The sequence below is a fragment of the Cryptomeria japonica genome, chromosome 10 (assembly GCF_030272615.1).
Source record: "Cryptomeria japonica chromosome 10, Sugi_1.0, whole genome shotgun sequence".
Taxonomy (NCBI): domain Eukaryota; kingdom Viridiplantae; phylum Streptophyta; class Pinopsida; order Cupressales; family Cupressaceae; genus Cryptomeria; species Cryptomeria japonica.
In genome coordinates, this window is record NC_081414.1 from 51,399,126 (window position 1) to 51,412,960 (window position 13,835).

The window sequence follows — 13,835 nt, forward strand, 5'->3', positions numbered from 1 at the left end:
TACTATCTGACATGGTGAATTATGCCAAGGCACTGACTACTCACGATGAACAACTTAGACCTAGAGTATGTGAGGGGAAACTCGTGCCATCTCCGAACCACATAAGCCATTGGAACTAAAGACACGCTCAGACCTGTGAAGCCAGGTGGAGTCAATGTCTGGTAACTGCAAAATCCTGCAACCACAAAACGACAATACAACATATACATATACATATATAGAACAAGCAAGTGATAGATAATCACGACGACACATCCCGCTTGCAATGAGTGATGTGGAATCGTCTCTATCATGAAGACAATCAAACAATAGTTAGACACATCTCATAAACATCTCATCATAAGTAATCATGAAGTAGGGTTAGTGTAATCATAATCATCATCAAAACCATGATAAATATAATCTATCAATAATCCATCACATAGTGAGCATATAAAATCCATCAAGTACATGTATCATCAAATCACATTATCAATCATGATAGTACCAACATCCATATAGATAATCAAAATAACATATGTCCAATAGTGTCTAACATCAATCACAAGTCACTGAAGCATATGAGTAATCATCATCCAAATCATCAAAATATAGTCTAGATAAGTCTATCAAGCATAATATAAAAGTCAACTCTAGTCAAAATAAGTCAAATCAAGGGTGGACTCTACATAGTGTGCCTGAATGCATGTGCATTCCCCATTGTAATATTTCCACATACTACTGTAGAGTATCATCTTATTGTGGGTAGGTTCCCACGGTGATTTTTCCCTTAATCGGGTTTTCCACGTCAAAAATATTGATGTTATGTGTGTTGTTGTTATTATTGTTATCTTTATTTTTGTTGTAGTAGATCAGATATAAGATTGTGCTTAATTGGTTTAATCCAATGAAAACAGATTCACCCGCCCTCTCGGTTTTCCTTCCTTGCTATTGCCAACAAACTTAAGTCATGTGAATAAGTCCCTCACCGAGAACTAGCAAAAACACTAGGTACAAGACCTTACTAGGTCCAAAACCTTATTCACACCAACAATGTATTCATGTGACTCCTCATGTATATATTAAATACACTTTTCTAATGTTGCATACAAAAACTTCTTAAAAAAATCTCTCCACCCAAAGTTTGGCATCGCATTTCAAGATGTGCCATAACTTTACAAAATATGAAATATTTAATACAAGGTGTCCAACACCTTTCTCAACAAAAGAGATGTTGCTATAAATTAATTATAATGATATGAAGTGTAGATTAAGGGGAGAAAAGAATGGGCTAGCAGAAGGTTGGTATAAATTGATTGAAAGTTATGATTTTCTCCCTTAGAACTATGAGAATGGGGTTAAGGGTAGCACCTGAATTTTTTTGAGGATAATTTTTTTAATTTGATTTTGGAAGAAAAATGAAGGGAATTAATAATATTTTGGTATTAAAGTAGTAGGTTCACCAAAAATTAATATATAAATTAAACTACTTACAACATGTTAATGTAGATTAACTTATAATATACGTTAATATTTTAAGTAGACTAATTTATAGATATAACTAGTTTAATTTTTTAAAAAAGGTACTAGCTACTTTTTTTTGTATTTTAATGTTTATAAAAGTAGGAAATATTGATGACTATAAGAAATGTGAATCTAGTAAGTTGAATTAGACTAATAAAACTATTAAAGTGACTATTAATTGAAAATATGATTTTAGAATGGAAATAATACTCCCAAATAAAAAACCTTAATAAGACAAAGTTGTAGTTTAAGGACTTTAGTGGAGTTACACTATGGCTTGTGTGATTGTGCTATCATCCAAATCTAATAGAAAACATAAGACGATACATATAGGTTGAAACCTGCAAAATAGAAATAAAATACACAATACTAGCTATAGAGAAAAACTAGGAAAATAAAAAAGATGCCATGAATAATATAGACTAACTAAAATTTTGATTAAATAAATTTAAATGGGAAAATATAAAGAACGAAAGGAAATATAGAATCATTGAGAAGGAGAGTCAAATCCAAATAATAAGCTCCAAAATCTAGGACAAGAAAAAGGGAGGTGATTATTTGGGAGCTCACAAATATGGTCAAGCTCAAAATTTGATCTTTCGACCTCCATGAATATTCAAATAAAAAATATAATTTGTAATATGTGTTCTTTTAATCTTACGTGCCTCTCATACAAATATCAATGATATAAAGTAATAAAATGAATCGCAATAAACATGTCTAATATTACTCTTGCGTGAATGGAAGAGAATTAGAAGATGTATAGAATCTAAAGATTCTAAATAAATACTACAATACAAATCAATAAACAAGGTGAATTTTTTTTATCAAATTATTGAAAGTAATAAAATGGAGTCTAATTGTATGTAAAAATTTTCACATTAATAATACAAAATGATGCCAAATAAATACTACAATACAAATCAATAAACAAAGAGAAAAAGTTTTATCAAATTATCAAGTAATTAAATGGAGTCTAATGGCATGTAGAAAGTTTCACATTAATAATGCAAAATGCTCATAGGACTAGAGAGTTAAATGGCATGTAGAAAGTTTCACATTAATAATGCAAAATGCTCATAGGACTACAGAGTTAGAATGCCATATGCTAAAAGAGGGAGAAAGCTAGAAGAGAAGACTTAAAAGCAAAAAACTAGTCCAATATATGAAAAGGAAAAGGGAATCCAATGTCAAAATTTCAATCGTACACAAAGTTTATTTTTGGCAAAGGATTAAGGAAATGATTATTAGAAACTTGGTAGGCTTGATCAAATAACAATTACAAATAAATGAAAATTCAAACAACATAATATTTGTTTTTTAATAAGCATCAATAAATTTGTACAAATATACAATGAAATCATGTCTATTTAGACATTTGAATTAATAAATTTTACTCCTAAAGAGACAAAACTTAAATTTATTAAATCATGACTTAAATTACAAAATGAACATAAAGACATCAAAATAAATATTAGACGGAAGATAAACACACAAAACAACATAAAATTTGGTATTTAGATTAATAAATGGGCTAAAATAAATCCTAAAAGAGTGGTCACTAAAATCGGTACAATTTCTAGTATCAAAATGTAGGAAATATAATTTTTAAGATTATAATACCACAATTCTTATCCCTTGAGAATAGAGCTAAGTACTTTCATTTATCACATTTAGTTTCCAAATTTTAACATTTAATGTTTCAAATTTTGATATTCATTGCCTACAACTAATTATTAATCAATTTATTGATTTATGCTTGATTGATTGTTGTAAAGCACATTGATATACTTAGAGTGTAGCAGGGAGAGCGAATTAGTGTATGCCAAATTCTAATCGGTTAAACATTAATTACCATAATAACTTCTCTAAATATCAATCGTAATTCATCAAAGTAGCATTTACTAATTTTTCCTTAATGTTAAAGAAAATTATCAACAAAAACACACATCCACACAAATGAACACTAGATTTATGTGGAAGCTTGGAAAGGAAAAAACTACAGTAGAAAAGCAACTTGGAAATACTGCCCAAATCCAACTTCACATGAATATAATAAAGAATTTACAATATGAAGTAGGCACCAACCTACCACAGACATCAATCCCCAATTTCATTTGTAGGCACCAACCTACAGGAGACACCAATACCCTAATCCAAGATTTGAGCACCAACTTAGTATGTGAGACACCAATCTCATTAGAAAATAAGAGATATGAAATGCGAATCTTCAAGGTTGAATACTTGTCTTATTCCTAATATAATTGACTTTAGATTTTCCTCATATCATGCATAAGATCTTCAAATGAAACTGCACACAATGATTGAGATGCTATTGCAACATCACCCACATACTCGCACATCAAACACACCTTTTGAATATTCACATCAATAGTCACATTGGGAATGAACTTAGATCACCTATATATATGTATTACAATGATGATTGCATTCACAAGTCGTCTTAGAACATGATTACAACATCTACAAGTCAACCACAAGAATAAACCTTAAAACCAAACGTGTAATAAGCTGGTCCAAAAGCCCACACATTACACTAAGAGTAGGGACATATAATGCATTACTCAACATACACTCTATCAGCCCCAATGCACATCAACACACTATCTTTAGTTGGCACACATTACAATCTTCTAGCACATCAATTGAGAACATCATCACTGCCAACCAACTAGCATAGTGAACACTTTGTCACTTCTAACTTTTTGTTTGCTGAAGCTCAACCTTTGAAACTCTAGAATATGATACTTCATATATGTGGTCTTACTTGACTTCAAAATTGCAAGCCATAACATGCAATTGCGACAAAATGCGAATCCAAACACCACACCAATGCAATTGAGTGCACATGTTGTTCTTGAGCAACAATCCTTAGAAACACACCATAGATACTTCAAGACAACATCATATGTGATAGAAAATTAGGAACTGCCAAAACTGGAGCATAATGATAATATAAAGAGAGTTGTCCAACATAGCTTGTCATTTCAGAACTCAAATGCTCAGACATGTCATGTCAAAAGCAGTTAGAATTGAAGTAGCTACTAGACACATGAGATCATGTATAGTTACATTTAATTCTCATTGATCTACAAACTCCTTTGACATCAATGACAACACAATGTTCACCAATTGCATACATATTAAGTTTAAAGGAAGTTCATTTTCCTTCACAAATTTGTTTTGTTGATTAAAAATAAACCTTGCAAAATCCTCTTGAAAATCAACAATTTTCACTTCTAATATTAGAGGGATCAAATCAGCATTGCTAAATAATTACTAAATGAAACATTTTTAATTTACTTTTAAAGTCACTTGGACTAGAAGAAATAAAATTAGGTACGTGGAGGAGATAGTTATCGAGTGCCATTGACTAGAATTGTTCTATTTTTTGACGAAGAACCCTTCAAAATTTGATTCGAATTAAACTTACAACAAAATACCATTAATGTCTTTCTATTTCAATAAATTTTTTGACCCTACTAAATGAAACTTTCTTTATTAGAATGGTTGCCACATATCTTTCTTCTTATTTGATTAGTCATTTTAGCCATCTAATTCTTCTATTTTGATAAATCATTTTAACCATCTAACCTTTCCATGAAAGACTAAGTCTCATCTCACAAAGTCACCCTAATAGACATCTAAGTGAGGCCCATTTCAAATGTTCCACAATATTAAAAATAAAATAAAATGAAACAAGTAGAACTCAAAATGTATATTTATAACCATTATTCTATTATTATAATTAAATAAAGTGGAAATCCACTAAAACACCTTCCACGAAACCTAACGATGTTGAACTGATCATCGATATTTTTGATTTGAGGCCCACGCGGAAACCATGGAATCTTACAAAGCCCAGAATATTCCATTTTATATACACGTGTATTTTAATACATTCTCTTTATTCCCACCGAATATGCAGAGCCTTCCACATTTTATAATCGCCATTTCAATTGGAAATTCCAATACCTCTACTGTCTGTCGTAAAATTCTTTTCTTGTTAATAAATCTTTTGGAAATATAAAAGAGGCGGCCTGGTTTCGATCCATAAACCAATTCCCAACCATAGCAGAATGGAGGGCTAAAATGTTAATGCCTGTCAAATGCATCTCCTTTCGTTCTGTTGTAGCGTTCCTTCGATTATTTTCAGACAACAAACGGAAGCAGAAATAATGCCTGTCTGTCCGCAAACCAACTGTTTGTTACCGCCTCCGGCCGCGGTGCACAGAAAATCTTCGTCATTTGACGGCGATGCGTCGCTGCGGTCCGCTTATTCCTCTTGCAGTCAAGAGCCAGCAGATATGAAGATGGTGAATAATATTGCCGGAGAGGGCGTCGCAGGAATTTTGTATAAGTGGGTTAATTACGGCAAGGGATGGAGGACGCGGTGGTTTATGCTTCAGGATGGTGTTCTGTCATATTACAAAATCCACGGACCGCACAAGATTGCCGTAAATCGACGGACCGAGAAGGGCGTCAGAGTGATTGGCGATGAATCGTTGAAGCTCATGAAGAAGCCCAAGAACATGCATGGTACCCGGATCGAGTCCAGGGAGCGAAGGCAACCTTTTGGCGAAGTGCATCTCAAGGTATGCAATTGTGATATTAGATTTAGGCCAATTAAATGATTTCCTGGTGAGTTATTTCAATTTGATTTACTCGGTGAATTCTTCGTATTTGTTTTGTCCTGACCGGTCCTGAGATTCAAACCCTAATCTCTTGGCCCAAAAGATTGAAAATTTTAGCCGTGATTGCGCTTTGGAATAGTGAAATCCTAATATTCTTATTTCTAGATCGAAAAATTAACTTTAATTGTGCTTTTGATCAACGCAAATTTGCAATTCTTATTTCTAGCTCGAGAATTTTAACTGTGATTGTGGTTTGGGAGAGGGACAGTCTGCTGTTCATATTATAGATGGAAAATCTACTTCAATTGTGTTTGGGAAGAATCGAAGTTTGGGAATTATATTTCCTGACCGGGAATTTTAACTATAATTGTGCTTTGGACTTTTAAAATCTGTGATTCATTTTTGTAGCCAGAGACATATAACTTTAGCTGTGCATTGGAAGACTTGGAATCTAAAATTTATAATTCCAACTTAAGAATTTCAATTAATTGTACTTATGATTTTGATTCATTGCTTATTCACTTCAGTTTCTTTAACATGACTGGTCTTGAGATGTGAACTTTGATATGTGACCGCAGAGAACCGGGTAATTTAATTGTAATTATGCACTGGAAGAGTGAAACCTAAGATTCATTTTTCCGCATTGAGATTTTAACCGTAATTGTGCTTTGGAAGAGTGAAAGTCTGCTATTCATATTTCTAGCTTGAGATTATCAACTGTAAATGTACTTTAAAAGAGGGAATTAATGCACTTTGGAAGAGGGAAAGTCTGATATTTGTATCTTAATTTTTAAATTGGCAAAGTAATTGTAATTGTGCTCAGGAAGAGTAAAAATTCGAAAACAATATTTCAAGAACCACATTTTTTCTTTAATTATGCTTCTACAATTAATATTTGTAGCTCAAAAAATTTAACTTTGATCATGATTTGGAAGAGTGAAATTATGAGATTGTTGTCGAATTCAACTGCAATCGTGCGTTGGAAAGTGAAAACCTAAGATTCATTATCTGTTTTGAGAATTTCAATTTTTATTATGCTTTGGAAGATACAAAATCTGAGGTTCACATTTCCAGCTTGAGAACTTTGCAGTAATTGTGCTTTACAAGAGTGAGAGTCTAATGTATAAGTGAAGAATATAACTGTAGATGTGCATTGGAAAGCGGAAGCCTGATATTTATGTACCTGGTTTGAGAATTTTAACTGTTATTGTGCTTTGGAAGATAGAAAGATCTGAGATTGGCATTTCTAGCGCAAGAATTTTCATCATAGTTGTGCTTTGGAAGAGTGAAAAATTGAGTCATATTTCAAGACCAAAAACTTAATGATAATTGTACTTTGAATGTTTGAATTGTGATTCATATCTTAGTGAGAAAAATGTGACAATTAAAAAAAATGAAATTCTGAGATTCACATTTCTTGCTCAGGAGTTTAAATTTTTTAATTGTAATCATGACTTAAATCATAATTGTGATGTATTGCTTATTAACTTGAATTTGTCTTACCATGTTTAGATTTGAGATTTGAACCCTGATATGGTAGCTCAAAGAATTGAAAATTTAAACAATAATTGTGCTTTGGTTGATTGAAAATTGGATGTTCATATTTCAAGATAGAAAATTTTGACTAGAATTGTGCTTATATTCTTATTCTATTTTGGGAATTTTACTGTAATTGTGTTTGGGAAGAGTGAAAAAATATTACAATTATATTTTCAGAACAAAGTTTTAGCTCTGATTGTGATTTGGAAGTTTGAAATCTTAATTCATAACTATCTCAAAAATTTAGACATAAGTATGTGTTGGAATGGTAAAAACTTGAGATTCATATTGCTAAATCAAGAATTTAGCTATAAATTTTCCTTTGAAGAGTGAATAGCTGATACTTGTATTTCTAGTTCAAGAATTTTAACTCTATTTGTGCTTTGCAAGAGTGAAATTCCAATAATGTTCAGAATTTGAACTGTAATTGTGCTTTGGAAGCTAAAAATACAAGATTCACCTCCTCAAGATACATAGGAGAACCATGCTACCATATATAAAAAATATTACATGATCTTTCATGTCATCCTAAGTATTTGTATAGAGTTACCTTTATATTCAGTTATTGAAAAGTTACTTGTCTCTGTCTATCAGAAAATTTTAAATTTATTTAATGAAAAATAATTTCAACTCACAGGCTTCAAATGGACTTCTTTAGCTTCTTGTTGAAATTCATGTTCTGAAAGATAGTAAATGGTAGAGTACATAAAAAAAAAAATACCATCTATACCATGTTCTAACATCTTATCAATTTTTTTGTTGGAAAATTTACTTGTTCTTCACACTATCATAAATTTAACTCAACACTGGAGTTATGTGGCGTCTATGTCAGATTCATATTCCTGAGGATACAAAGAAGATGAGTTGTAAATGAAAACAATGTAGGGTCTTTTATGTTTTTTGGTGCTCACCACAGAATGTTTCTGAATTGTTAACTAGTTATATCGTTTAATTTTAACTTTTTGTGTGTTTTCTTGACACTTGCTATAGTTTAATGCTATGTAAGAAACTTATCGAATTGCAACCTGATGGAAGTTCAATTAAAATTGCTTAAGCATCTATTTGAGATTCATATTTGCGAGAATACAAAATCGGACAAATTGTATGCAGAAATATCGTATGATTTTCTATTTTTGTTATCTTCTAACAAAGTAAGTCTGTATTCTTTTTTTTTAATGCAATTGGCCAAAGCCTAAATAGCTTTTGACTGGAGCTATGAACCAGTGGGGACACAGTAGGGGGCCCCATCCCCATTACATATCTTTGAATTATTATTATTATTATTATTATGTTTGATTAGATTGACCCCAAGACCTTCCCCATCCTATGGAAGGCCAAGAGTCACAGCTTAGAATTCCACTTCCGATGTCCCTATTGGGAATTGAACTTGGATCTCCACAGTGAGAACCCAGTGTTTTAACCAGTTAAGCTCAACCTCTTGGACACAAAGTAAGTCTGTATTGTCATCTTTGTATTTGTTTATATGTTTGGTGAAAATTTACTTGTTTTTGGACTACAATAGAATTTTTTCCAGCAAACATACCATTTTCAAAATTTTAATAGAAACTTAATTAAAAAACATACCATTTTCAAAATTTTAATAGAAACTTAATTAAATATCCTTAGCATACCTGATCCCCACATTGTGTCAATTTTACCACAAATAATTTCTATATGGTTATGATTTGCCTGGGCTATTTTATAAGATACGTTTTTGAAAATATATTATTCCATTATTTTGATGGAAGTTAATTTTCTGCTCAGACCATGTTGGATCATCAAAGTTTTTCATTGAACAAGGGCCGCTTGATTTCCTTGTAATGCTTGCCTTTATCAATTCTGTTAAAGATATTTATTTTGTCTTCAAAAATCATGGATTATGTTATGGTCCACCTTCACGGTATGCTTGGATCACTACATGTTCACTAGAGTTACATGTTTCCTTATTGCAATGGAGATATTTGAAATTGAATCATACTCTTCTGGGGGCCCTCCATTACAATTACATAAAAAAACCCTCGGACAAAATTTTAGAATAGAAATTAATATTATATCTAAGAGAATATAGGGATTGGCTTGGTTCTGCCATATAGTTATTTGACCCTTACCTCTAGGTGACGCCAGGGAAACACATAGGAGTGGGCTTAAGTCTATGAATTGCCATAAATTCAATCCCTATCTCTAGTTATAGCCATGGGTACAGCTAGTATGGGATGCCTAGTACTCAATGGAAAGAAAACTTGGCTTACAATGTGAAACTAATTGTTCCCTACTGGTTGCCCCAACCTTCGGTTTTTTCTGTTAAGTTCATTCTCTTCCCCAAGTCAGTGATTATATTGTCAACTTCCTATCTTCTTCATGCATATCTAATTCTCAAGTGCATTGATCCCATACTTTGGTTTGCATAAAAAATTATTATTATTCATTTTACAAGATACATTTTTGAAAATATATTATTCCATTATTTTGATGGAAGTTAATTTTCTGCTCAGACCATATTGGATCATCAAAGTTATTTTCATTGGACAAGGCCCGCTTGATTTCCTTGTAATGCTTGCCTTTATCAATTCTGTTAAAGATATTTATTTTGTCTTCAAAAATCATGGATTATGTTATGGTCCACCTTCACGGTATGCTTGGATCACTACATGTTCACTAGAGTTACATGTTTCCTTATTGCAATGGAGATATTTGAAATTGAATCATACTCTTCTGGGGGCCCTCCATTACAATTACATAAAAAAACCCTCGGACAAAATTTTAGAATAGAAATTAATATTATATCTAAGAGCATATAGGGATTGGCTTGGTTCTGCCATATAGTTATTTGACCCTTACCTCTAGGTGACGCCAGGGAAACACATAGGAGTGGGCTTAAGTCTATGAATTGCCATAAATTCAATCCCTATTTCTAGTTATAGCCATGGGTACAGCTAGTATGGGATGCCTAGTACTCAATGGAAAGAAAACTTGGCTTACAATGTGAAACTAATTGTTCCCTACTGGTTGCCCCAAACCCTTCGGTTTTTTCTGTTAAGTTCATTCTCTTCCCCAAGTCAGTGATTATATTGTCAACTTCCTATCTTCTTCATGCATATCTAATTCTCAAGTGCATTGATCCCATACTTTGGTTTGCATAAAAAATTATTATTATTCATTTTACAAGATACATTTTTGAAAATATATTATTCCATTATTTTGATGGAAGTTAATTTTCTGCTCAGACCATATTGGATCATCAAAGTTATTTTCATTGGACAAGGCCCACTTGATTTCCTTGTAATGCTTGCCTTTATCAATTCTGTTAAAGATATTTATTTTGTCTTCAAAAATCATGGATTATGTTATGGTCCACCTTCACGGTATGCTTGGATCACTACATGTTCATTGGAGTCACATGTTTCCTTATTGCAATGGAGATATTTGAACTTGAATCATACTCTTCTGGGGGCCCTCCATTACAATTACATAAAAAAACCCTCGGACAAAATTTTAGAATAAAAATTAATATTATATCTATAAGAGAATATAGGGATTGGCTTGGTTCTGCCATATATTTATTTGACCCTTACCTCTAATTGACCCCAGGGAAACACATAGGAGTGGGTTTAAGTCTATGAATTGCCATAAATTCATCCCTATCTCTAGGTATATCCATGGGTACAGCTAGTATGGGATGCCTAACACTCAATGGAAAGAAAACTTGGCTTACAATGTGAAACTAATTGTTCCCTACTGGTTGCCACAAGCCCTTCGGTTTTTTCTGCTAAGTTCATTCTCTTCCCCAAGTCAGTGATTATATTGTGAACTTCCTATCTTCTTCATGCATATCTAATTCTCAAGTGCATTGATCCCATACTTTTGTTTGCATAAAAAAATGTTATTATTTGTTGCCACATGGTATCGTCAGTCTCGAGTGATCCAAAATCAGACTTCTTTGTAAAGCTGCTAGCTTATATTTGCAGTTGGATTTTCAATTTTCTGATCTCAATTCAAACATTCTCTGCATGCTCGGTTGTGATTGTCTGCTTAGATGTTTGGGATTTTCTTCTGCTCCTTTCAGAGTTCAATTTCTGTTTTTGCTCCATACTATAACAGTTGGAATACATTATGTCATTGTCTCAATTAAAACACCTTTATGCTGAATTCTGATATTGTATTTACTCCTCTAGGAGTTCAATTTTTCTTTTTTTGCTCTATACTATAACAGCTAGAATGCATTATGTCATTTTCTTTAATAAAACACATTTATGCTAAATGCTGATACTGTATTTGTTGCTTTAGCATAATGTCAGTCTAGTGACAAAACAGCAATGTAACTTTGAATGAAATAAAATTATTTAAAAATCATTTAAATGTTGATCTTGTTTACATACGTATGCTTTTGCTTTATTCACAACTTAATATGAATAATAATTTGAGTTCAGAGGCAGTGAAAATGACATTCCTTGTTTGCTTTTGTCCATACAATATTCATACATGCACTTAGAATAATGTCACACCTGTTTATAAATTTACTATTTGCTCACAGTTGGCATGATTCAAGTTGTTCTGCAATTTCTTCCTTTTTTCTTCAAAGATACCGATTGTTGTTAATTTGTACTTTCTTCCTCACTTTGATATGCATTGAATCTTAATGTTTTTAAATGACATTTAGTAAAGAAGAAATTTGAGCTTATTGTGATGGATAATATCTCATTAATTTTTGTAGGATAATGAACTTTAGAAGTTAGAACGAATGATATTTCTGCAAGATCTAATTCTGACACTTATCTTCAGGACCTTTTCACATTAGATCTCCATTTACGCTCTAGAAATACTTACAATTAGACGTGAATGTATTGCCTTGCTATTACTATTATTGTCTTTGGGTTTATGCTCTCTAGCATTACTTTCACTATTTCATTGTTTCACTGCTTTAGCTCTAGTTTCTTTTTCACCTCCTAGGGTTTATTTTTACTCTAAAACTTTTCTGTTGTAAGTGGATGTTCCTATTGTTTCATTACCTACTTTAGTCATTCATGGATATTGAATCTTGATACATTTTCTTTCTTTCTTTCTTTCTTATAATTAATTGTGTTGTAGTCTCATTGACCACTTCCATGACACATTGCATTTTAAAAGCAAGGATATGTATGGGATCTTATCTCCATTATATAAGATAATGCGGACAATTTTTAAATTTCAAAATTTAAAATAAAGTTCAATAAAAATTCCACTTTCTAGGCATCTCCTGTCTGCAAGATTTGTTTTCTCTCTTTGATGTGTTCCAAGGGTGCAGAAATGCATTGGTCAGTTACATTGGCAATTTATTAGTATCTTCCAACAACATTTGCTTGCTTTGGACTGCACACTGCACACTACACATGGAGGTCAAAATTGCAGGGTATTGATTGTTCACCTTCAGCTAGTTGCCACAATCAGTTGCACTTTTTTTGAAGTAGACAATATGCGATATGGCTATATTCACCATGGACTCTAACAAATAATGTAGAAGTGCAGAATCCTTAACATGAGCTTAGGCATGGATGGATTTCATATTGCCACTTTCAGTTAAGAAATCAGAAGATTTATTATGGCAAACCATTTAGCACTGCTGTACAAGTTACAACCAATCTTCTTCCCCTGAACTCTATTACGGCACTCTTTTTCCTCTTTTGAGAAATTCATCATAAGTAGGGGTCTTATGTCTAGATCTAACAAGAATCTAACATTGAACATAAACTGGTGGAATCACTTATTTTTGCAATGTTAATGATATTCTATATCACGAAAAGCACCTGCACACAATATTGCTGCTGCTTTATTTTTTATTTTTCTTTTAAAATGGATTGAAGGATATGCCCCTACTTGTCTTTTTGTTTTGAATGAATAAAGAAGATAGTTGTACCATGATTAGACAAATGTGCTCTGAAATCTTGAGATCCAATTCATTTCAAGACCTTAAACCTCTGCAATGACACCATCAATTACAAATCCAGTTCCTGTAAGGGATGTAAGTTGGATCGCTTCAAGGATACATTCACCACCATCTCTTGATGCATTTGATATTTATTATAAATAAAGGTGGCTCCAGTTATAGCTTATGTTATGCTATTTGATATTTGACCTTCATATGGTGGATCCCATTCCTTTCAT

General features: G+C 32.3%; 1 protein-coding gene across 4 annotated transcripts in view; it reads left to right on the forward strand.

The window, feature by feature from the left end:
* Positions 1–5,438: 5,438 nt before the first annotated feature.
* The window catches only part of LOC131029691 (oxysterol-binding protein-related protein 1C), a 33,875-nt gene continuing 25,478 nt past the window's right edge, over positions 5,439–13,835 (forward strand). For 2 of the 4 annotated variants that reach the window (XM_057960285.2, XM_057960294.2), the window contains exon 1: positions 5,439–6,119. In XM_057960285.2, the coding sequence (XP_057816268.2) occupies positions 5,634–6,119 (486 nt within the window). In that variant the 5' untranslated portion in view covers positions 5,439–5,633. The remainder of the gene's footprint in view (positions 6,120–13,835) is intronic. The other 2 variants (XM_057960303.2, XM_057960311.2) reach the window with 1 other exon arrangement.